Here is a 25,962-nt window from a genome sequence, read left to right on the forward strand (position 1 = left end):
TACAATAGTCCTTTACATCACCATGTTCTAGAATTACATGTTGGGCATTTCAGAGCTACTTATCTGTGTTTACCTCCTTGAAACTATTTTCTTCAACATTTTTTGACAAGTTTCCATTGGATTTCATATTTGAACAACTCTATTCTACTTTATCTTGCGCGCGGGCATAGCTTAGAGGTTAAGGAATTGGGCTGACAGTCACAAGGAGAAGGTTCGGGATCTGGTAGGGCAGAAAAAGGGAAACATGACAGTGCAAGTTGATATCCAGCCGATTGGACTAATTCAAAAAGTAACGTTTTTTTTTTCTAATTTTACCTTGTTCTGGTTGAATCGTATGTATGCTAAATTCATTTTATTGATCCTTTGTGTTACTATCTATTCTTAAAGTCCACCGCTCCCTTTAAGGAGCGGTGAAATATATTCGCTAAAACATAAGAAATCAAATACCAAATCCATTAACTATATTGAAAAATATGATTATATTATACAAATTAGAAGTTAATTGATTATACGTAAATATTGTTCATTTTTTAACGATTATATCTACTATGGGGGGGGGGTTTCTTCTTAAATTCCACCGTACCTAAAAAGGTACGGTGAAATATATTCATTAAACCACAAGAAATCAAGTCAGTAGTTTTAATACTACTAAGTCCATTGTTCCTTAGTGACAATTTAACCCCCTCTTCAACATATACACTCTCTCCACAACTCTCTTGAGAGATAGAAATTTCTCTCACCCCGTTGCTCGATTTTTTTACATCTTTTCAATCAAAAAATTTTTCTCTCTCCGCCACACGATTTTTTTTGCATCTTTTTTTATGCAAAAAAAAGTCGACTTTTTTTTGCATGTTTGAGGAAAAATTTGCATATCAAATTAACCTTATTAGGAAAAAAAAATTTTTTGCTCATTTTTGAATTTTAAAAGTTTTTTTTTTTTTTGAATTTTTTTCTTATAAATGTTCCAATCAGAATTGACTCCGTTATCAAATGAACAGCTGTATGAGTCAACAAAACAAATAAATATAAACAATTTTAGAGGTGTCTTCATGAGAGATACATTACCGAAACAAATTAATGAAATAGAATGTGGAATTGTAAATTTAGATCTAAATAAGAATAATGGTACTCATTGGGTGTGCTATTATATAAATCCTGAAAAGTGTTATTTCTTTGATTCATTTGGGGTAGATCCACCAATTGAGTTAATTAGGTATTTGAATAGAGAAATAGAAATGTCAACCTTTCAAATCCAAAAATTCAATACTCATCATTGTGGATATTACTGTCTACTGGTACTGAAATTATTAGAGAAATATGATTTTAAGGATGTAATATTGGAATTAATTTGATCCAATAAAAAAAATAATTACAAATAATTACGAAATAATGTAAAAATAAGTACTTAATTCTCTATTATTTCCGGAAGGTCTCCACGAATCCTCGGGCACATAAATCACGCATTGTTATTTTTAGAAATAAAGTCATTATAAAATAATACTATTGTAGGACAATTAGGGGGATTATTGAAGTAGTCCGAATTCGGGCCACTGATAATTGAGCTCAAATGTCTCTATTATTTCCATCGGGTCTCCACGAATCCTCGAGAAATTATCACATAAATCACGAAATTATCCACCATTTTAGCCGGTGAGAAAATGTGTCCCAGCCATTTTGAGTGGGAAAAAATATTTTGTTAATTTAGGTGTTTATTTATATGAAAGTGATGTATTTGTTTCAAAAAAGTACTTGTCCTAGTGTTATTCTGGTGTGGGTGGTTTGGGCTGTCCCAGGTAAGCCAGATTTATACTACTGTCTTAATACTTCAAAATTCGATTCGCGGATTTGTGGAGGATTTGAAAGTAGCTGTTCCCGAAGAAACAATTATTTTAAAGCTGCACTTGTTGATCTACCATGCACCACAAATGACAAAAGATCTGAGAAACATTGGAAAGATCACAGAACAAGGAGTTGAATCTGTCCACGCGATTTTCAATGCACTTGAGAGGAGATTTTGCAATTACCGGGACAAGAAAAGACGTTACATCCATGTTCTGAGAGAGCTCATGTGTCGTAACATCATGAATGGTAATTTTGGTACAGAAAAACATTTCTGCATTCTTAAAAACACAACTATTTCAGAACACGTCCATTCCCGGTCTTTCCATCGTACCAAAATATGCAACAGTTCTGCCAATTTCTTCGCAAAATGATCTTCGGGACCCAAAAGCAGTTATACGGGACGTCACGGCTGCCCAAAAAAGAAAAAATTTAGCGAAAAAAAAAAATCAATTTTCGCTCCAAGAAAAGGCTTCCACAATCGACAAAATCTCGAAATGCTGTGGTGAGATTTTTATTTTTCACGAAAAGTTTTAAATTTTGAAAATTTTCAGCCCGACTTCTCACAAAACGTACAAACTTCTATTTCATTTGGAGGCAATTCGACGAAAATTGGATTCCGTGGTCTACCGAGCAATGCTCTTTCTCGTCCGAACCCGATGGTACGTTCACTGCTTTAAATCCACTCAAAATTGAAATCAAAAATTATTTCAGCCAATCACACAAACTTGCTCAACAAGCCAGCAAATCACTAGAAGCCATCCACTTGTTGCTCCACCAGTATCTTATCAACTTCCGAAATGCAGTAATAGTTTAGCTGAAGTGAGTGTAAACGCGAAATGACAATTTCAATAAGTTAAAAATTTTAGAAAATTCGAGCGAGTTGTGGGCAAGCAAGAAGGAGTGCTGCAGAATCTTCTTCGACTCAAAGCCACGTGGACACAAATTCGAAGAAGAAAGTTTACAGACTAAAATTCGTTCAAAAAAGTCGTGAAATTCCGAAGAAATAGTAATATATCGATTTTCTGTTTAAATATTTATGATTTCTAATATTTTTATTTTAATGCTTCATTTAAAATGACCGAAAAATAAAGAATAGATTTTCAAAAAGTAATCTCAGAGCAATATATGTTGTTTCTTTATATAATTTATCCATTTTATCAACAAATCGCATTTTTATCCCTCAAAAATCGATAAAAACAGCTCAAAAGGTTTCAAACCCAATCCTGAAAAAGAAATTTAATACACTCGAAATAATAAAACTGCGTGGAGTGTACTGCAGAAAACCTCATAATTAGGCCCTGCCTTTTTATCGTCCACTCACGGGGAAAAGGCAAAATTTGGGGACCAACCAATATCAGGCCGCCGACATCTCATGGGTTCCGCGCGCCGCTATGTTTAACTCGTTGTGGGTGTGGCAAGCTGTCTCCGCCCGCTGCGAGTTAAACATAGCGGCGCGCGGAACTCATGAGATGTCGGCGGCCTGATATTGGTTGGTCCCCGAATTTTGCATTTTCCCCGTGAGTGGACGATAAAAAGGCGGGGCCTAAATATTAGGTTTTCTGCAGTACACGCCACGCAGTTTTTTATTTTGAGTGTAATTGTCCCCTTTGTAGACAAACGTCTGTTATTGCCAGCTGGGTGTTCAAAACTAACCAGAAAAAGAAAGAGATATGGTTTATTTTATAAATTTCGGGATGGGAATGAATTAGAAGACTGGAAAGAAATGTTTCTTGGAATCAACACGTGCTCGCTGGCTGTCTCAAAATTCACGTTTTCTCGCGGACGAGAAAACTTGAGAAATGTGAGAAAATGGCCTAGAAAATCCTGGAAGAGGGGAATTCCTCGTCCACAGCCAAAATAGCGTGTGAAAGAAGAGATGCAGACGGCAAAACGGTTATTCTTTGCGTTTTTCACGTCCAGAGAAAAAAGTAGTATCTGCGTCTCTCACGCCCAATGGATAGCGAGAGTTGGCGCCAACGTGAATTCTCAATGAGGCGCGTTTGCTTCAAACTTATGCAAAAGGACAGCCAGCGACCACGTGAATCAACAAAATATTAGGGAACTGGGAATTCGAACATGACATGGCTAAACAACACGGGTATACTATTGTTTCACAATAATTGATGAGGAGCGTATTTTGACTTTTGGCGATAAATTCTAGAAATGACTAACAAAAGGGAATCCTTCCAAGAATATGACAAACAGCTGCTGGGGAAACATTGTCGAGCTTGAAGTGATATTTAGATTGTGATCGGATTACTCCCGTGATTTTTTCAAGAAACTGAGCAAGTAGTCGAATCGACATCACTTTACTTCGCATTCTAGCATGCATTGAACTATAGCAGACTCTGGTTTGTGATCTGAAAAAGTTAATGTTAGAGGCAAAAATCGTTCAAAAAATGGCTTACTTTGGGTCAAGAAAATAGCGTGTATTGCGCCAACATGCTTGACTCCTGCAATGCAATTCGCCAGTCCCTGCAAATTGTTTTTCCTTATAATACGGTTTCACTATTAACTTATATCTTACCGAGCCTGTGGCGCCTCTGTCACAAAAATGAAGTGGTAGTACCTCGACCAATGGTGGATGACATCTGATAAAATCATTAAAAGTTTTGAAGTACTTGTGCATGATCGTGTTCTTAATGTTCTTCATATTTTGAAAAGCCATATTGTGCAGATAAATAGTTGATTGGACACGTGGCCTTCATTGGGCTTCATTAATTTCTTCAGGTTGTGCATTTCAGTGAACAATGAATTCAGTTAATTCATTTTCATATTGTCGTACCCAACTCTGGATCGATTAAGATGCATAGGCTCTCCACATCATGATCGATAAGTGGCCTCACTGAAAATGAGCTAATAATTAATCAGCGGTGAAAATTTAGTGGTTTCTCTTTTAGTATTGCATGCAATACTATTTTTCAATCAAGCATTCTGGGTGAGATAAATGCATGAACTTTATAGAGGGTTCAATATTAATTGTTAAAATATGGTATTAGTTCTAATTATATTTGCTCTTTTTATTAATGAGCAGAAAAATCTACGACTTACAGGTGGTCATCCATGCTGGCATTGATTGATTAAAGAAGTTATTTCCATACCGACCGTGTCCCATGTTATAATTATGACCTCCGCGATTATTGAAGTTTCCTCTTCCACGTCCACGTGGATTGAATCCAAATTGGAATGGAGGACTTTGTGGTTGAAATTCGGATTGAATTGCTGAATTGGACGGAATGACTGAAAATTCTTAGCTAATTAAGAAAAATGTGATTATTTTTGAAAAGTCCCACTAGAAATCAGTTTTAAAACAGATTGGTCTTGTGCTTAGATTTTTTGAAAATAATTGTTCACCTGAGAGGGACCTGGATAATTATTTCCAGGACGATTTAGATTTGAAATTCCAGGAGGAGCTACTGGCGGCTGTATTTTTATCTGAGACGGATGATCCGAGTTAGGTTCCGACATCTGCACATCATGATAACTTTTAACTTTATCCTCGATTTCTTTTCCATGTGCACGTAGTTTGCCATGAAACTGCGCAGTTAACCGTTTCTTCATTTCTTCGTCAGGCCATATGCTTGGAAGAGGAATATTATCAAAACGATCATCAAGGGGGGGGGGGGGGGGCAGATAGCTCAGTCGGTAGTGGTGGCCGCTAGCAGTTTGAAGGTCACGAGTTCAAGTCTGGTCTCACCCCCTAGGTTCACCCAGCCTCTATTGGGAAGTGGAGCAATCCACGACTGGATTATCGGCCACAGTCCCCGGCTAGGACGTGGCTTAAATTACAGCCCAGAGGGATCACCACCAGGCAGTGTACCTGAATCCCAGATCCGCAGTGCATAGCACTTGAAGAACGGATCGTCCTTTAATCCTTTAATCCTTTAAATATCTTTCGGACGGTCATCGCGATCTTTCGGTGCACTGGTTCTGAAAAAAACGTCTATAATAAATTCTTTGTTTCAGACTTGACATTTTTGCGCCGAACATACGATCCCAGTCTCGGCACAACAAATCTATGTTATGTTAAATTGTTAAATGCAAAAAGGTGAACGCTTTTAAAAGTTATTGTAATCTCAAATTTTCGTTGCTACGAAATTTTCAGTTTTCTCGTTAATTTAGTTGTTTCGTTTGAATTACAATAGTTTTTGAAAGGCGCTCACATATTTTAACCAGAATATTGTCGTGTCGAGACCGGGTACTGTATTTTCCGCCGTAAAAATTGGAAAATTTCTTGTATGGCTAATAATATTTAGTTATCCAATTACCTATAGTCAACGTCTTGCAAACATCCTGCTTTTGTAGATTCATCGATAACCTTTTCAACATTATCATCATCGTCTTCTATTAGCACATTTGTATTTGCCGTTGATTTTGGTTTGCTCACCGTAAACTTGATTTGAGAACTTTGTGGAGCTGAATCTGTATTCAATTCTGGCAAGGAAGTGGTGCCTACAATTGGATTCATCTTTTCTTTTTTCTGCAGCAACTCCATCAGTGAGACCATCAGTGAGAATTTTTTAGAGATTCCAAACTAGATTGCAATCTGAAATGAAAATACATTATTTTATGCTCAACAAAAAATAATAATAACTCACAATGTTGGCTGAGATGGAGTGAAAACCATTCTCAAAATATCATTTTCTTCTTCCTTTGGTGCAGGTTTTTTTTTTCAATTCTAGAGTCATCTTCATCATTGGTTTCAATATCCATTTCAGCTTCCCTTATTTCTTCTAAAGAAAGTAATGTAGTCGAGGTTGCTTCTGCAGCAACTGGACCAGCAATGACAGAAGTGGTCGAAATGGTAGTAGGTGGTGGAGCCGGTAATGGAGGTGCTGAAGTTGGGCTTCAATGGAACCTTCGGCTCGATAGATTGAAGATCGTTTGGAGGACGAATGATTGGTACGGGAACGCGCGAAGGAAGTTGAAACACCGGGGGGAGGTGCAAGATAAATTGAAGGAAGGATAAAGCTTGAAGGCGAACCATTGAAGCGAGGTTGGAGAACCAGGAATATTCGTCGAAATACTCGCAGAATGAGGAGTTATCTTAAGAAACATTATCAGAATACATTTTTATTTATTAATGTGCCTCAATTTTCTAATTGTTTTCAATGAATATAACTCTATTAAAAACACTACGCTAAATTATAATAAGCGAAAGCTATTACGAAGGCGTCTGAAGATGTGAATTTTTGTCATATCTTATGGGTTCTCGTCAAGCTGTCAACGAGTTGCAATTACTCGATGTCTGCGTGGCGAGACCCGTGCGCGTTAGAACTGGCGAAAATTCTCATTTTAAGACGTCTACGTAATAATAAAACTGCAACATTTTCGAAGGATAACGATTGTAAACACTTTCAGGAGCGAAGTACTTATTTTTGCGGATAGATTTTATTTTCGATTGCAGCTCGTTTGAAATTTCGACATTGCTAAAAAATATCGGTTTTTTAAATTTAGATGTATGTTGTTAAAAATTAATATTTATAAAAAGAATTGGTTTAGTGTGAAATGAATTGGCTATAAACCTAAATTTTTTAAATTAAAAAGTTATTTTCCAGAAGAAACCATGATTTTTTGATTATGAGAGGGGCAAACAACTCAAAAAATTTATTAATGACACAAATTGTTACTCGTAAGTAGTTTAGTAAAATCATACTACGCTAATCGAATTTTGTTCCTAGAAGCATCGGTGAATCGATTTTGATTCTCACCTTGGGATCATAAAGCTGTGGTGACTGTGAGGATTCCCTTTCGACACTTTCTGTTTGCATTAGTTCGAGAAATCGCTTGTTTAAATATATCGTCAGTTCCTTGGTTGTACAACTTCATCTTGTCCTTGTTGTCTTTTTTCAATCTCCTCCTGTTTCAAATTTTGAAGGATCGTGATCGTGGTGTGGGACAGTATCATTAGTGAATTCCTTGACGAAACATAGATGCTTTCTCTCATTTCCGGTACTATCTTCGTCGTTCCATCTTACGTGAGAAGTTTACCGAAGTATTCGGGAGATCTTAATGCCAGAAACTCTGGGAATGTATTGAGATCATTGATGCTGTAGATAGTTGGGGTTGCTTTCGTGCAATTTCTGAACATTAATTCACTTTCGTTAAAGCTTTTTTGATTAAACTTACAAAATTGATGGTACCGCCAGAGTATTCTTGCATTCCTCCGTTTTTCGGAAGTTGAGAAAGGTTCGGTTGCTGAAATTTTAAAACTATAATTGGAAAATTATGGCCACAATTTTAGTTATTCAAAATACCTGCTGATTTTAGTTACTTACATCTTATTAAAAGCCTTCTGGCTGTTTGGAAGGGCGTTCTCTTGTAACTCGTGAGTGATAATCGCATGTGGCAAGATCATGGACGGAATCTCATAGACATCCCTCATGTTCGACAAATACTCGTAGTAATAGACACCCGCTAGAGAATGCTCCTGAAATTCGAATTTTATTAAAACAAATCATAAAATCAATTCAGATGTAACGCTGATTGAATTTAGCTGTTGTTTATTTGATTTCTGGACTATAAATTCACTATAAAACACAGATTTTTAACCATCTCTGACCGGGATAAATTAGAATAGACCTCAAAAAAATTAACAAAAAACCAGATTGTGCTTAATTGTCAAAACTTACAAGTATGAAACGGTGAAATTTAGCAGAATTGGTTTCCGTTGTCAACATTACATGGCAATTATGGTTTTTTTTTTGATTTTGACGGAGCTACTTGTCCCGAGGACAATGGAACCTCGTGTCGCTTTCCAGCATTTGTGGCTCGGAATACCATAACTTTGATAGGAACATTTCGGTATAGAAAACGTCCAGAAAACGCAGTAGCAGGAGATGGATAAAGTAAAACTCCTTGTCGTGGATCTCCAATATCACTAATTCCATCACTATTCACACAAAGTCCTTTCTCCATGATTTTTTGAATTTCTTCCTCATCGTAAACAATACATGAGCAACTCCTTCTCTACTGTGTGCTTTTTCATGTATGTTTGAAACTGAAAACATAAAACATGAAAATAAAAGGCGAAACTTTGAAAAATTGCAACTAACATTGTGCCTTAGCCTGTGATTTTCAATCATCTTTACATTTGAAGCCACCTTATGCTTCCATCCTTCTTCCGATGTTCTTGTCCATCGATTTCTTCGCACTTTCAGCAAGCTCATTTCTCTGCTCCGTCGTAGCTTCAACAATTTCAATTTTACCTGAATAAAAACTGAATTAAAAGAACACGTTAAATAAAAGCTAATTAAAGTACCAATGTTTCGATGGCTGTCTTGAGAACTTGAATGCGGACGGCAAGCGGATCCCAGATTTCGAGTTTGTTCATGTCAACCTGCAAAAAAAATGAGCATTTTTCGGTGCATTTTTATGCTTTATTTTCAATTTTCGAGAGTTTTTATGTTCAAATTCGAATTCCCCACTATTCAATTAGTCCATCTGTAAATTTTCAGCTCAAAATTCGAAAATTGCGTAAAATCGGGTGTTTCTGGGGTACTGTAGTCGGTGTTTGCGTACTTTTGGCGCTACCGTAACCCTCGAAAACTCAAAATTGAGCTAGAAACCTCTAGTTTTCGGGTAATGGGCTGGAATTTTGCAGGGAACTCGAATTTGAGCTCGAAAATTGGAAATAATCATATTTTAACAGGTTTTTGCAAAGAAATCGGTTTTTAGCAGTTTTAAACCGAATTTTCCTAAATTTTTGATGTAAAAAGTGAGAAATCTGTCTTTTCCATCCATTTCCCGATTTTTTTCTTTTAGAAAATTGCATTTTCAAATTTTCGGGTTAAAATTCAAAATTTTTGTTCCGTTTTCTGAAAATTTGCTCATTTTTTTAGAGCTCCGAATAATTTCTGTGCATTTTTAATGCGAAATTCGAATTCCTCGCTGTTTTCTTAGTCTAAAACTCAATTTTTAGCTCAAAATTCGAAAATTGCGTAAAATCGGGTGTTTCGGGAGTACTGTAGTCGGTGTTTGCGTACTTTTGGCGCTACCGTAACCCTCAAAATTTCAAATTGGAGCTAGAAACCTCTAGTTTTCGGGTACTAGGCTGGAATTTTGCATGGAACTCGAATTTGAGCTCGAAAATCGGGAATTGTGCCAAATTTTATCGAAAAATACAAATTTTCGATTATTTTTATGGAGATTCCAGTGAAAAATCGCTTTTTCTTTCAATTCTTAGCCAACTTTTGCAATTTTCGGCTAGGAAACATTTGTTTAGCTGAAAATTTCGAATATTCCAATAAAAAATCGCTATTTGCATCGATTTTTAGAGTTTTTACCCGGGATTTCAGATTTTCAGTCAATTTCGACAATTTTGTATTTTCCGACTGAAATTTCGCGGGGAATTCGATTTTGAGCTCGAAATTTCGAAATTTCTGTCCGAAACTCCGAATTTGAGACATTTTAGATCGAAAATTCGAATTTTCCACGAAATTTCATGAAATTTAACACCCATATCGACTAGATTCGGTTCAAAACTACAACTTCTGCAGTTTTTGGGTGCGCAGCGGTCACGTCGCGGCTCGACTTCTAAATTTCGGTACTCGCAATGGTTTTTCTGCCATTTTTCATATCAAATTCGAATTCCTCGCCATTTTCTTAGTCTAAACCCAAATTTTCAGCTCGAAATTCGAAAATCGCGTAAAATCGGGTGTTTCGGGAGTACTGTAGTCGGTGTTTGCGTACTTTTGGCGCTACAGTAACCCTCGAAAACTCAAAATTGAGCTAGAAAGGCCTAGTTTTCGAGTTTCCGACTGAAATTTCGCGAGGAACCCGAATTTGATCGCGAAAATCGGAAATTGTGTCAAAATTCATCGAAAAATTCAAATTTCCCATAAATTTCGACCATTTCGTTTAAAATTTGGGCAATTGCGATGGAATCGTAGGGGAAAAATAGATTTTTTCCTCAATTTTGAGCTAAATTTTCCGATTTTCGGCTGGAAAATTTAGTTTTCGATGTTTTTTCGCTGAAATTCTCAAATTTTCCACTAAAAATTCGATTTTCGATCAATTTTGCTCATTTTTAAGTCAATTTTCTCGAATTTCACGGAATTTTTCAGTTTTTGAGCCAATTTTCTCGAATTTCGCCAGCTGTACCAAGTCTCCAGTGGTTCCATCGACTCCAAAATCAATGTCCGCGGAATCACTTCGAGAGCCAATCCAATCGCCTTGTACGGCCATTTCTTGACTCCGTCCATTTTGGCTTCTTGCTGCTCAATTTCACGGCTCAGAGCCATTTCAAGAGCTCCGCCACCTGGTACAATCTTCGGATTGATCATAATGTTACGGACGACGTGAAGAGAGTCTTGGAGGTTACGTTCGACCTGAAAAATGAAAAAAATTAAGGGATTTAGGAGGTTTTTGGGCTCTTTTCGGCTGAAAATTGAGTTTTTTTTCGTAAAAAACGGATTTTTTCGCCTTTTCTGCCCATTTTTCGACTTTAAAATTGAGTTTTTGATCGAAAAATCGGAAATTGTCGGATTTTTTGTTCAATATATGAAATTTTAGCTGATTTTTCCACTGGAAATCGGTATTTTTGGCAATTTTTCGACTTTAAAAACGCATTTTTAGAGGATTTTTTTGATTTTTCAGGTTTTTGGCTAGAAATTCGGGAATAAAAAAATTTTCGGAGATTTTTGACACGAAAAAGTGATTTTTAGGCCACAATTTGGCCTATTCATGCTTTTTTCGGCTGAAAATTGGGGGTTTTAGGGAGATTTTCGGCTAAAAATTGAGTTTTTCAAGTGAAAAATTGGGTTTTCTTTAAATTTCAGCTAAAAAACTCGCTGTTCAGCGAGAAAAATTGGTAAATTTCTAGATTTTTGGCGTTTTTTTCAGTGAAAAATCGAGAATTTTCGGATTTTTAGAGTCGAAAATTAGATTTTTAGGAAGATTTTGGGTGAAAAATTGAAAATTTTCGAGATTTTCCAGATTTTTAGCTGTAACTTTGGCTATTTTTGGGGGATTTCTAGTGAAAAATCAATAATTTTCAGACTTTTTTGGCTGAAAGTTGCATTTTTTGGCGAAAAATTGGGAATTTTCGTGCTTTTTCGACTTGAAAATGGGATTTTATCATTTTTTTACTCGAAGTTGGGCTATAAATCGCAGTTTTTAAGGCTAAAATTCAAAATTTTTTGGACTTTTTGGGCTGAAAATTGTATTTTTTTGGAATGTTTCGAGTGAAAATGGAGCATTTTTCCGTTCAAAATGTCAAATTTCAGCTATTTTTTGAACGGAAAATCGATTTTTTTCGCTGAAAAATCGAAATTTCCGTTGATTTTTGACCGAAAATGCGATTTTTACACAGAAATTGGGCATATTTCTGCATTTTTCGCCTAAAAATTGGGTTTTCCAGAGTTTTTCTGACTGAAAAATCGAGTTGAGTGAAAAAATGGGCTTTCCTCGGATTTTTATCAATTTTTCATCAAAAATCATCGATTTCTACCATTTTTTAAATTAAATTTTCAAGTTTTCTGCATAATTTTTGGTTAGAATATCAATTTTTCGGCACTTTTTTCCACAAAAATTGAGCTTGAAAGTAGATTTCATGCTAAAAATCGATTTTCGAGCACTTTTCTAGTGAAAAAACTTCGAAAATACGCGTTTTTAGATAAAAAATTTCGATTTTTCACTCCAAAGCTCAATGTAGATCAATTTTTAGCGGGAAAATCGATTTTCGAGCACTTTATCCCGTTTTCCGGTCAAAAATTGAGCTTTCAGTCAATTTTTCACTCCAAAACTCGACTTAGATCAATTTTTCGCGGGAAAATCAGATTTTCAGTTAGAAATCGTCAATTTTCACTTTTTGTTCTAATATTATTAATTTTTCTAATATTATTAATTACTAACACTAATATTATTATTTACTAACAATCACTGTAACATCAGAAATATTTTTGTGAATATTTCTGATGTTACAGTGATTTTTTAACGGATTTTTCCAATTTTTGTCGAATTTTCACGTTTTTCATGAATTTTCAGCTAGAAATTGCAAATTTTCAGCTACCTAACAATTTTGAGCAACCACCGGTTCAAAAAGAACGTCTGTCCATCCATTTGAGCCGACAAATTCGACTTTGTTCGTCCAGGATCTGCCATTAAAACGTGAATATTCGTATCGGAAATCCTCTCAGAGAGCTCTTTCGTAAAAAGAGCCGACGCCAGTTTCGAGTGCTTGTAAATCTCATATCCATCGAATTTTTTCCCGGCGTTTTCTGAGTTGAAATCCGCCAAATAAAAATAAAATTAAAAATTGAAATTTCGTGTCGAAAATCCATTTTTACTCAAAAAATTTAGAAATTTGGCGATTTTTGGTTCCTGTAGCCTCGAATGTCCGCAAACACCCGGCTATAGTAACCCAAAACACCAGATTTTACGACAATTTGCACTAAAAGCCTTTTTTTTCAAAAAAAAACTAGTTTTCAGGTAAAAACACTGAAATTTTCATGATTTTTACCTGAAAATCGAAAAATTGTGCTGTTTTCAGTGCAAAAAAGTCATTTTTCCGAGTTTTTGGGTTACTGTAGCTCCAAAAGTTCGCAAACACCAGGCTACAGTAACCCAATACTCCAGATTTCACGACAATTTGCACTAAAATTCAAAAAAACTGCGAGAAATTCAAAATTTTCGGTGGAAAATCAAGATTTTTCGTTTTTTTTCCGAAAGTTATTATTTTCGTAAAAAATCGGAAAGTATGGCATTTTCCGTAATTTTTCACTTCTTTCCATCAAAAATGACCCAGAAATTCGAATTTTCCATCAAAATTCTCGTTTTTGTCATTTTTATCGAGAAAACTCGAAAAAAACCGATTTTCCCCAAAAAATAACCCAGAAAATCGAATTTTTAGGTCAAAAACCGCGAAATTTTGAATTTTCAGGCCAAAAAATCGAGTTTTTACTTTATTTACAGCCCGTTCACTCTGCATCATCGCCCCATTATGCACAATTCCATCAATTCGATCCAATTCGAATTTTCCTTTGGACAACTTTTGAACAAACGTTCGGATACTGTCAAAATCTTCCAAATCGCATTGACGGCAGTATACCTGGAAAAATTCAGGGATTTTTTGGGGGAAAAACACAAAATTCGGTGGTGAAAAATGCGATTTTTAGACATTTTTCTGGTAAATTTTTTGGGCGAAAAATTGAATTTTAATTGGTTTTTCCAGAAAAATCCGTTTTTCCAGCTCAAATCGATGAAAACTTCTGTTTTTCAGCTTCAAATTGCCATTTTGATCGAGAAAATCGGCTGAAAATCACAATTTTTGGGTAAAAATTGAGTTTAATTCGGATTTTTTCCAGATTTTCACTCAAAGTTTCGTGAAAAATGGGATTTTTAGACATTTTTTCCAATAAAAATGACCCTTTTTGAGCGAAAAATCGATTTTTGAGCGAAAAAATCGATTTTTAGACATTTTTCGAGCCGAAAATGAATTTTAATCGGATTTTCCTGGAAAATCTGTTTTTTGACGTTTTTTAACTGAAAAGTCGTAAAATATTCAATTTTTCGGGTAAAAATTGAATTTAAGTCGATTTTTTGCCGGTTTCCACGCAAAATATAGTGAAAAACTTCATTTTTCAGCGAAATTAGCCGATTTAATGCCATTTTTCCGGGTAAAAATCGATTTTCACACAAAATTTAGTGTAAAATTCAATTTTTCAGCTTATTTTCCTTCGAATCGTCTCGAATTCCAACCTGCTTGTTCCTGGTATTCAGGACCGGCAAGCCATAATGACACGTGCATTACGTTTTGCCAGTTCTTCTGCAGTCCCGATTCCTGACGTGGCGCCGGTTACGATGTACGTTTTTCCGGCAAGATCCTCGTGAAGATCGTATTTGGTGCCTGATTGAGTTGAGCTGGAAGGGGAAAAAGTGAAAATTTGGATGTTTTTAGTGGAAAAAATGCGAAAAAAGCTTGAAAATTGGGCTCGCAGCGCCCGAAAACGTGTAGTTTGTAGTGTTAGCAGCGCCCAAAACTTGTAGTTTGTAGTGTTAGCAGCGCCCAAATCTTGTAGTTTGTAGTGTTAGCAGCGCCAAAATCGTGTAGTTTGTAGTCTAAACAGCGCCCAAAATTGAATTAGCAGCGCCCAAAACTTGTAGATTGTAGTGTGAGCAGCGCCTAAATCTTGTAGTTTGTAGTTTAGCAGCGCCCAAAATTTTTTATCACAAAACCAGCCGCTGACCGCGCCTATGGCGCGGGCAACGACTGGCACCATTAAAAGTATTTGACACACATACACTTCCAGAATTTTCTCGATTTTTCTAGAAAGTTCTGGAACATTCGAGAATTTTTTCGAAATTTTCAGAAGATTCTAGATTTCCAGAATTTTAGAATTTTCAGAAAATTAAAATTCCCCGGCAAAATATTTTTTCAGAAAATTTAATTTTCCCTCCAAAATTTTTTCTCCGAAAATTTAAATTACCCGCCAAAATATTTTTCACAGAAAATTTAAATTTCCCGCCAAAATATTTTTCACATAAAATTTAAATTTCCCGCCAAAATTTTGGATCTTACCACGAAGGGTCTCACCACGAAGGGTCTCACCACGATGGGTCTCACCACGATGCGTCTCACCACGATGCGTCTCACCACGATGGGTCTCACCACGATGGGTCTCACCACGATGGGTCTCACCACGATGGGTCTCGCCTTTAATTTTCCAGAAGGTTCTAGAACAATCCAGAATTTTTTCGAATTTTCCAGAAGGTTCTGGAACATTCTAGAATTTTCCAGAAATTCCCAGAAGGTTCTGGAACATTTCAGAATTTTCCCGAAGTTTCTAATTTCCCTTCCAAAGACGGAAAGTCAATTTTTCCCAAACTACAGTAATCCTATAGTACTCCTACAGTACTACTACAGTACCCCGACCATATCCCCCTACTAACCCCAAACTAATATCGCTCCAACAGCCGAAAACGCCTTGCCTTTGTAAGCTATGACGTCACTTCTTAACAAACGGACACTATTTTTTTATATATAGGTAATGATGATTAGTGTTTTTGCATGAAATTACATGTTTTTGATCTATTTTTCGAGTAAAAACTCAATTTTTTCACTGAAAATACGATTTTTTGCACAGAATTTTAATTTTTTGACCAATTTTCATCAGAATGAGCCTGGTTTTTGATAATTTCACAGCAAATTTGAGGATTTTTTCGAAGATAAATTATCTATAAAATTATGATGACGTAGACTAGTGAAAACGCCATTTTTTGGCAGGTTTTTCGGGAAAAATGCTGAGTTTTGAAGCATTTTTGACGAAAAAGCGCCCAAAACTTGTAGTTTGTAGTGTTAGCAGCGCCAAAATCGTGTAGTATGTAGTCTAAGCAGCGCCCAAAATTGAATTAGCAGCGCCCAAATCTTGTAGTTTGTAGTCTTAGCAGCGCCCAACTTCAAATTGGTGAAATTTTGTTTTTTTTAAGTGAAAAATTCGATAAAAAACTGATTTTCAGCTGTTGTCAGCCTAAAAAATCAGTTTTTCAGAGCATTTTCCACGATTTTCATCAATTTTCAGCCTAAAATCTTCATTTTCCAAGCTTTTTTCTCGATTTTCGTCCAATTTTCGCTCTTCTTCTACCTGAGCGTAATCCTGAGCATGGTCTCCGGCCTGAATATCAAGATGAACACGAAGTTGGGCTCCGTTGAACCACGCAGTAGTGTTGGAATAGATACAAATGACGTGCTCTCCCGGAGTATTCGATGTGAAAGTGAAACGGCCTTCGGAGGTGTACAATTTCGAGAGAATAACCTGAAAAATCGGGGTCTTTGGGCTAAAAATTGAGAAATTTCTGCGAAAAACCTTGTCCTCTGGATCCTTAACCTCAACGTGCATTCCAATATTCGGATAATCTCCGTATCCCTTCGTATTTGGGTCGTATAATTGTACTTTGTAGTTTCCGGTCACCTAAAATATTGATTTTTTGTGATTTTTCCGAATTTTTGAGCCTAGAAATACCATAGTCTCGTCTGGAATCTCCTCGATAAAGCATTTCTTCTCAGTTTCCGCAATATGGAAGTAGAGAGAATCGGCGTAGGTGGCCAAGCTAAGAAGTGCGATGAGAAGACGCATTTTCTGGAAAAAATCGGGGATTTTTGGAGGAATAGCTAGATAATTGAGGCAAAAACGACGAAAAGAGCAATTTTTAAGCTCAAAAATCTTGAAAAACACGGAAAATCGAGGAAAATAGAGGTTAAAGCGTCAAATTTTGCTTTTATAGCGTTTTCTGCCGATTTTCTGCAATTCTCAAGCTAAATTCAAAAAAATAACACTTTCCGGCCCGAAAAATCTTAATTTTCACATTAAAAATCAAGAAAACCACTGAAAAACTAGGAAAAAAAAGATGTTAGAGCCAAATCTCGTTTTTTACCGTTTTCAGTCCATTTTCTGCGATTTTTACCGATTTTCAAGCATAAAACCAGCGAAATAGCACTTTCTGACCTCAGAAACCCAAATTTTCACTCAAAAATCCCGAAAAAACAATGAAAAACTATGAAAAATCGACTTTTTTCAACAAAAATCCGCCAAAATAAGTCCACGTTGTACTGGGTCCGCAAACACCACACTTGACGACAATTTTCTGGTTTGTTGGGTTTTTAAGTGTCACTAGTGAAGAATTGGGTAAAAGCAGTGAGAATTAGACGAAATTGAATAAAAAATTGTGAAAAATGAGTAAAACTTTGATATAATACAGAAAAAAATTTGGGAAAATTGGTTGAAATTGAGCCAGAAAACAGAAAAATCTAAAAATTAATTAAAATTCTTCAAAAATCCACATTTTTTGCTCGTTTTCTGCAGATTATCTGAAAAATACCGTTTTAAAGATTTTTCGAATCAAAACTCATCAAATTCCATCAATTTTCACCTTAAAATTCCCCAAATCGCAAGAAAACTCGCTCCATCGCTCACTTTTTTCATTTCCAAACAAATATTTGTGTATTTCGCAATTTTCTATAAAGCTTATCATATTTCCAAGAACGTATTTGAGTCATTTTCAGTCGAAAACCGCTCAAAAATTGACGAAAAATGCCGATTTCGGAGCCAACTTGGGCAGAATTTCCGTTTTTCTTCAAATCCGCCGTCGTCGAACTGTTGCCGTACAAAAATCGGTGGGTTTTTGTAGATTTTAATGTTAAAAATTGTCTAAATTGCAAAAATAGCGCCTAAAAGAAGGTCTTGCAGCGATTGCGCTGCAAAATTTTCGAAATTCCTTTTATTTTTGCTGAAATTACCTAGTTTCAGGCAATTTTTCTCTCAAAATCGTGTATAAAATCGAAAAAACCGCTCAAAATCGAATTAGCAGCGCCAAAAATCCTCCCATAAAACTACAAACTACAAGTTTTTGGCGCTGCTAATTCAATTTTGGACGCTGCTTAGACTACAAACTACACAATTTTTGGGCGCTGCTAATTCAATTTTGGGCGCTGCAAAAGCTACAAACTACAACTTTTGGGCGCTGCTAAACTATAAACGACAAGTTTTGGGCGCTGCTAATTCAATTTTGGGCGCTGCTAACACTACAAACTACAAGTTTTTGGCGCTGCTAATTCAATTTTGGGCGCTGCTAACACTACAAACTACAAGTTTTTGGCGCTGCTAATTCAATTTTGGACGCTGCTTAGACTACAAACTACACAATTTTCGGGCGCTACTAATTCAATTTTGGGCGCTGCTAACACTACGAACTACAAGTTTTGGGCGCTGCAAAAGCTACAAACTACAACTTTTGGGCGCTGCTAAACTATAAACGACAAGTTTTGGGCGCTGCTAATTCAATTTTGGGCGCTGCTAACACTACAAACTACAAGTTTTTGGCGCTGCTAATTCAATTTTGGGCGCTGCTAACACTACAAACTACAAGTTTTTGGCGCTGCTAATTCAATTTTGGACGCTGCTTAGACTACAAACTACACAATTTTCGGGCGCTACTAATTCAATTTTGGGCGCTGCTAACACTACGAACTACAAGTTTTGGGCGCTGCTAAACTATAAACTACAAGTTTTGGGCGCTGCTAATTCAATTTTGGGCGCTGCTAACACTACAAACTACAACTTTTGGGCGCTGCTAAACTATAAACGACAAGTTTTGGGCGCTGCTAATTCAATTTTGGGCGCTGCAAAAGCTACAAACTACAACTTTTGGGCGCTGCTAAACTATAAACGACAAGTTTTGGGCGCTGCTAATTCAATTTTGGGCGCTGCTAACACTACAAACTACAAGTTTTTGGCGCTGCTAATTCAATTTTGGGCGCTGCTAACACTACAAACTACAAGTTTTTGGCGCTGCTAATTCAATTTTGGACGCTGCTTAGACTACAAACTACACAATTTTTGGGCGCTGCTAATTCAATTTTGGGCGCTGCTAACACTACGAACTACAAGTTTTGGGCGCTGCTAAACTATAAACTACAAGTTTTGGGCGCTGCTAATTCAATTTTGGGCGCTGCTAACACTACAAACTACATGTTTTTAGAGCTAAAAAAACTCATTTTCAGTCCGATTTTCATGGTTTTTGTACCAAAATTTGAGTTTTAATATAATTTTCTGAAATTTTTCAGCTGCTGCCTCCGAAAATGCTCAAAACCGAACCAATTTCTCGTCGATTCAACTCCAAATCACCTTCATGACGTGGCAATTCATACCTGCGAGAATTACACAGTTTTCACGTATTCCGACTCGCCGGACACCGTCTTTACACTGAAATACCTCAAGAATATCGGCGAAAACGACCTGAAAATCGAGTATTCCGAGTCTTCAGTGCTATTTGTGCCGGGAAAAAATCAGAAATTCATTTTTAAAACTTCAATCCACGTGGAAAATGTCGCCGCCGACGCTGATAGGCCTATATAGACCATATGAGTAGATAAGTATGTATCTATATTAGTATTGTGGAAAATCGCTCAGAGCAAAATTTTGACATTCCTAGAATATTATAGCTGCTCTTAAGCTATTTTCCACTGGCAGTAATCGGTTCATCTCTTGGCGGAACATTAAATGTTGCAAGAATTCGATCGACATTCGGCTCAGCTTGACGATATGTGAAATGGAATGACGAGCCATGAAGGTTTTTTCGGATGAAATTCTGAAAAATTTGAATTTTTCACTAAAATTTAAAGTTTTTAGGCAAAATTTTGGTGATTTTTTACTTTTCCGCCGAGCTCCGACGTCGTTTCGTTTCGCGAACCATTGAAATCGCTGAAAAAATGGAGAAAATTGCGAAAAAACGAAGAAAATTGCGAAAATTCGATTAAAAACAAATAAAACATAAATAAAATACGAAAATCGCGGCGAGACCCATCGATAATAAGTACTGCGCCTTTAAAAACTACCGTAGTTTTTTAATTAATTTTTGGAATGAAGTCATTTTTTCCGGGTTTTTAGCGTAAAAACCGGTTTAAAATGGATTTTTTGCATGAAATTTGTCGAAAATTTGAATTTTCTTCATATTTTTCTCGAAAAAATTGCTGAAAACCACCTAAAACCCCCGTTTTTTTTTCAGAATTTGGTGAAAATGGACTACCCGGGCACTGGAGTCAAGCAACCGTAGGTCTCTATCGACTTAAATGGCTTCTACTCGTCGAATTTCGAGCAATTTGAGCACCCGGACCAGTCATCTAACGCGCCAAGTACGAAAAATCTGAATTTTTAGGCCAAAAAACTAGGAATTTCTGTAAAAAATCGATTTTTTTTTTGCAGATTCCGGCTTAATTTCAAGCCCGACTGGACGAATTTCAGCTCAGGCTTATCGTCGTACTAATGCTGGAGCCGCTGGAAAATTTATGGAGAATAGCGGATTTGGGTGGCTTTTGGAGGTCAATGAGGAGGACAGTGACCAGATTCCACTGCTGTAAGTGCCAAAAATGATGGAAAATTGACTACAATCGAAGAAATTCTGAAGAAAACGGAGAAGAAGTCGAAAAATTTGAAAAAAACGACAAAAAACCCGTTTTTCCGAACTTTTTCCGATAAAAATGAAAAAAACCTCGAATTTTCCACTTTCCCGTTAATTTTTTGAATTCAAAACCTAAAAATTCGGCTTTCCCACGGAAAACTACCCCTACGCCCCATTTTTCAGAGATTTAGTGCAATTTTGCGTCAAATCTGGTGTTTTGGGTTACTGTAGCGTGGTGTTTTCGAATTTTTTAGTTTTAAACCGTGAATTTTAATTTAAAATCGTGAAAACTCGAGATTTTTCTGAAAAAGTTCAAAAACTGGACTTGAACTCACAATTCTTCAATTTTCGAGTCGATTTTCAAATTCTCCGTGCCAAAAAACCCCTAAGCCCCACTTTTCAGAGATTTAGTGCAATTTTGCGTCAAATCTGGTGTTTTGGGTTACGTGTTTTGGGTTGTAGCCTGGTGTTTGCGGACTTGGCACCTGATTTTACGGAATTTTGCACTAAAATCTTGAAAACATGAGTTTAGCGGTAAAATTGCATGGGGAATTCGAATTTTCTAGTTTTAAACTGAAAATTTTAATATAAAACGGTGAAAATTCGAGATTTTTCTTAAAATTTGAAAAAAAAACTAGACTTCAACTCTGAATTTTTCAATTTTCGAGTCGATTTTCAGATTCTCCGTGCCAAAAAACCCCTAAGCCCCACTTTTCAGAGATTTAGTGCAATTTCGCGTCAAATCTGGTGTTTCAGGTTACTGTAGCGTGGTGTTTGCGGACTTGACACCTGATTTGACGGGAAATTGCACTAATGAGCTGAAATTTGAGGTCAGGGAGTAAAATTGTATGGGAAATTCAAATTTTCTAGTTTAACACCGTAAATTTTGATCTAAAACTGGGAAAATTCGATATTTTTCAAAAAATTTCGAAAAAAGTTCAAAAACTGAGTTTAAACTTCAAATTAATCGAAATTTAAGTCGATTTTCGGTTTTCATAGCCAAAATTACTCCTACACCCCTATTTTCAGGATTTTAGTGCAATTTTGCGTCAAATCTGGTGTGTTGGGTTACTGTAGCACGGTGTTTGCGGACTTGGCACCTGATTTTACGGAATTTTGCACTAAAACCTTGAAAACATGAGTTTAGCGGTAAAATTGCATGGGGAATTTGAATTTTCTAGTTTTAAACTGAAAATTTTAATATAAAACGGTGAAAATTCGAGATTTTTCTGAAAATTTGGAAAAAAAAAACTAGACTTCAACTCTGAATTTTTCAATTTTCGAGTCGATTTTCAGATTCTCCGTGCCAAAAAACCCCTAAGCCCCACTTTTCAGAGATTTAGTGCAATTTTGCGTCAAATCTGGTGTTTCAGGTGTGTACCACCTGTATACCAGCCGTGGACCGCACCTCCGGCGCGGCCCCCGACTTCTGGGGCTGAAAACTAACTTTTTCTGAAACTACCGTAACCCTACAGTATTCCTACCGTACCACTATTGTACCACTACAGTACCCCGACTATATCCCTACACTAACCCTAACTCACTATCCCCACAGAAGCCAAAACTTCACAGACTAGAAAGACTACATAGACTACAAACTATGGACACACAGAATAAGCGCTTTATATATAGTAAACCAGCCGCTGACCGCGCCTACGGCAACGACTGGCACCATTAAAAGTATTTGACACACATACACTTCCAGAATTTTCTCGATTTTTCTAGAAAGTTCTGGAACATTCCAGAATTTTCTCGATTTTTCTAGAAAGTTCTGGAACATTCCAGAATTTTCTCGATTTTTCCAGAAAGTTCTGGAACATTCCAGAATTTTCTCGATTTTTCTAGAAAGTTCTGGAACATTCCAGAATTTTCTCGATTTTTCTAGAAAGTTCTGGAACATTCGAGAATTTTTTCGAAATTTTCAGAAGATTCTAGATTTCCAGAATTTTAGAATTTTCAGAAAATTAAAATCCCCCGCCAAAATATTTTTCTCAGAAAATTTAAATTTCCCTCCAAAATTTTTTCTCCGAAAATTTAAATTACCCGCCAAAATATTTTTTCAGAAAATTTAATTTTCCCTCCAAAATTTTTTCTCCGAAAATTTAAATTACCCGCCAAAATATTTTTCACAGAAAATTAAAATTTCCCTCCAAAATGTTTTTTTCAGAAAATTCAAATTTCCCTCCAAAATATTTTTTTCAGAAAATTTAAATTTCCCGCCAAAATTTTGGATCTTACCACGGTGGGTCTCACCACGACGGGTCTCACTACGATGGGTCTCACCACGACGGGTCTCACTACGATGGGTCTCACCACGATGGGTCTCACCACGATGGGTCTCACTACGATGGGTCTCACCACGATGGGTCTCACTACGATGGGTCTCATCACGATGGGTCTCACCACGACGGGTCTCACTACGATGGGTCTCACCACGATGGGTCTCACAACGATGGGTCTCACCACGATGGGTCTCACCACGAAGGGTCTTACCACGATGGGTCTCACCACGATGGGTCTCACCACGATGGGTCTCACCACGACGGGTCTCACTACGATGGGTCTCACCACGATGGGTCTCACCACGATGGGTCTCACCACGACGGGTCTCACCACGATGGGTCTCACCACGACGGGTCTCACCACGATGGGTCTCACCACGATGGGTCTCGCCACGATGGGTCTCGCCTTTAATTTTCCAGAAGGTTCTAGAACAATCCAGAATTTTTTCGAATTTTCCAGAAGGTTCTGGAACATTCTAGAATTTTCCAGAAATTCCCAGAAGGTTCTGGAACATTCTAGAATTTTCTAGAATTTTCCAGAAGGTTCTGGAACATTCTAGAATTTTCCAGAAATTCCCAGAAGGTTCTGGAACATTCTAGAATTTTCCAGAAATTCCCAGAAGGTTCTGGAACATTTCAGAATTTTCCCGAAGTTTCCAATATCCCTTCAAAAGGCGAAAAGTCAATTTTTCCCAAACTACAGTTATCCTACAGTACTCCTACAGTACTCCTACAGTACTACTACAGTACTACTACAGTACCCCGACCATATCCCCCTACTAACCCCAAACTAATGTCACTCCAACAGCCGAAAACGCCTTGCCTTTGTAAGCTATGACGTCACTTCTTAACAAACGGACACTATTTTTTTATATATAGGTAATGATGATAGGTATGTAGGTATGTAGGTATATAGTAATATAGGTTTAAATGTATATAGGTATGTAAGTATGTAGATATATAGGTATATAGGGCTATGTAGGTCTATATAGGTGTATAGATATGTAGGTATATAGTTATATAGGTCTATAGGTTATATAGGTTTATATGTATATAGGTATGTAGGTATGTAGGTATGTAGGTATGTAGGTATGTTATAAAGGCTTTAATTAGGTATGCAGGAATCTATGTATATATGATACTCTTTTTTGTTCACTCCAAAAAAAAAGCGTTCATGGTATGAAATTTCACATAGAAATCGAATTCTCGAACACTTTTCTCCGAAATTCAATCATTTTTACAGTACCCATCTCGTGTATTTGTCGGTGATACATTCTGCTACTGGTCCGGCATGACACTTGCAGTTGTATCGATTTTGGGACACTTCAGCAAGATTCTGATGCTCTTCTTCATTCCACAAATTATCAATTTCCTCTATTCAATTCCTCAACTTTTCCATTTGGTACCGTGTCCACGTCATCGACTACCGAAATATGACCCGAAAACTGATACAGTCAGTATGAGCGTCGCTGAATTCAAGAAAACCGATTTGAAACGAGTTGGAGCACTTTTTATTACAATCTGCAAGTCTATTGGAATGCTTCATGTGAAAGAAGTGGAGAAGGATGGGGAAATGTATGTGATGCGGAATTTTCTGAAGAAAAAGTGGCAAAAATACGGGATTCGGAAAGAAATTGCTGGTTTTTCAATGAAAAAGTTGAAAAATTCGGAAAATTCGAATAAAAATCAAAGTTTCACACAAAAAAATTTTAATTTTTCAAAAATTCAAATTTTCACTGAAATTTTCTAATTTTTACCGAAAAATTCAAATTTTCAATGAAAAATTCAATTTTCACTGAAATTTTCTAATTTTTACTGAAAATTTTTAATTTCCTCTGAAAAATTCAAATTTTCACTTAAAAATCCAAAATTTCCCAAAAAATTCAATTTTTCTTTGAAAAATTCAAATTTTCACTTAAAAATTCAAATTATTACTGAAAAAATCAAATTTTCACTGAAATATTCAAATATTCATTTAAAATTCAAAATTTCACTGAAAAATTCGAATTTTCTAAAAAATTTCACAAAAAATTCAACTTTTCCCTAAAAAATTCAAATTTTCACTCAAAAGTTCAAATGTTCACTGAAAAATTCGAAATTTTCCAAAAAAATCAATATTTCCTTCAAAAATTCAAAATCTCCAAAAAATTTACTGAAAAATTCGAAATTTCGCAAAAAAATCAAATTTTCTCTGAAAAATGCCAGATTTTAACTCAAAAATTCAAATTTTCCCTTGAAAAATCAAATTTTCACTGAAAAAGTCAAATTTTCACTAAATCATTTTTTAACCCGAAAACTGCGATTTTTCAAAAAAAAAATTGGAAAACTATAGAAAATGTATAACGTTTCAAATGAATATTGTAATGAGAACGTTACTGAAAATTTAATATCTTACGAATTTTCCTTTTTTCCAGCTATCTCCAAATCAACAATCTGACAATCATCAATTTGGTGCTGAAATTCGCCGGACCCCTTCACGAGAAGACCCTCAATGATGTGCTAATGAGCATTCAAATTCTGTGCTCATTACTCGCATTCTTTATTAGATTCTATCTTGCTTCGTTGTTTTATGATGTTGTTGAATAGACTATTCTAGTTACTATGTATATATATATATTAGGTCTCCAAATAAGTTCCGGGTCAAAAATCATAACTTTGTTCGCTGCGTATCGATTTTTATGAAACTTTGGGAATCCATATTATCAACTATGATCTTTCATTTGGCAATAGTCACAAAATTTTTGGCCATCCGAAGTGCCCTAACTCGGAGCCAATTTTATCAGACATTTTTCAGATCTCGCTTCTTTTCAGGTTTCAATTGAGGTTTATGTGCGGATTTTGCTAATTTTAATACACAATGCAAGAAAACAAAAAAAGCTTGGAAAAAATTCCGTCCAAAAAAATTTTTTTCGTCGGTCGTCAAAAAATCTTCAAAAAAATTTTT

At 36.1% G+C, this 25,962-nt stretch overlaps 2 protein-coding genes and 3 pseudogenes across 5 annotated transcripts; 2 read left to right on the top strand and 3 right to left on the bottom strand.

The window, feature by feature from the left end:
* The first annotated feature begins 1,905 nt into the window (after positions 1 to 1,905).
* Positions 1,906 to 2,948, top strand: Y73B3A.11 (uncharacterized protein). Its single transcript, NM_001374932.2, has 5 exons — positions 1,906 to 2,088; positions 2,143 to 2,344; positions 2,394 to 2,501; positions 2,554 to 2,661; positions 2,709 to 2,948. The coding sequence occupies exons 1-4, from the start codon at positions 2,086 to 2,088 to the stop codon at positions 2,592 to 2,594; spliced, it is 354 nt and encodes a 117-aa protein (NP_001362040.1). The 5' UTR covers positions 1,906 to 2,085; the 3' UTR covers positions 2,595 to 2,661; positions 2,709 to 2,948.
* Positions 2,949 to 4,144: 1,196 nt separating this feature from the next.
* Positions 4,145 to 11,028, bottom strand: Y73B3A.9 (annotated as a pseudogene). Its single transcript has 15 exons — positions 10,945 to 11,028; positions 9,104 to 9,181; positions 8,898 to 9,050; positions 8,475 to 8,842; positions 8,121 to 8,272; positions 7,972 to 8,040; positions 7,554 to 7,925; positions 6,441 to 6,888; positions 6,111 to 6,388; positions 5,663 to 5,772; positions 5,197 to 5,422; positions 4,894 to 5,082; positions 4,370 to 4,687; positions 4,251 to 4,317; positions 4,145 to 4,202 (listed from the first exon to the last, which is right to left on the bottom strand). Coding segments are annotated over exons 1-15 (2,970 nt in total).
* Positions 11,029 to 13,419: 2,391 nt separating this feature from the next.
* T08D2.9 lies at positions 13,420 to 14,702 on the bottom strand (annotated as a pseudogene). Its single transcript has 2 exons — positions 14,542 to 14,702; positions 13,420 to 13,891 (listed from the first exon to the last, which is right to left on the bottom strand). Coding segments are annotated over exons 1-2 (633 nt in total).
* A 1,608-nt stretch (positions 14,703 to 16,310) lies between these two features.
* tmed-12 (GOLD domain-containing protein) lies at positions 16,311 to 16,916 on the bottom strand (the record flags this gene model as incomplete). Its single annotated transcript, NM_075653.1, has 3 exons — positions 16,311 to 16,595; positions 16,647 to 16,751; positions 16,803 to 16,916. The coding sequence occupies 3 exons, from the start codon at positions 16,914 to 16,916 to the stop codon at positions 16,311 to 16,313; spliced, it is 504 nt and encodes a 167-aa protein (NP_508054.1).
* A 901-nt stretch (positions 16,917 to 17,817) lies between these two features.
* On the top strand, positions 17,818 to 25,621 carry T08D2.2 (annotated as a pseudogene). Its single transcript has 6 exons — positions 17,818 to 17,953; positions 19,403 to 19,711; positions 20,344 to 20,470; positions 20,541 to 20,691; positions 24,262 to 24,593; positions 25,433 to 25,621. Coding segments are annotated over exons 1-6 (1,244 nt in total).
* The last annotated feature ends 341 nt before the right edge of the window (positions 25,622 to 25,962 follow it).

The sequence above is a fragment of the Caenorhabditis elegans genome, chromosome X, assembly GCF_000002985.6.
Source record: "Caenorhabditis elegans chromosome X".
NCBI classification, from domain to species: Eukaryota; Metazoa; Nematoda; class Chromadorea; order Rhabditida; family Rhabditidae; genus Caenorhabditis; species Caenorhabditis elegans.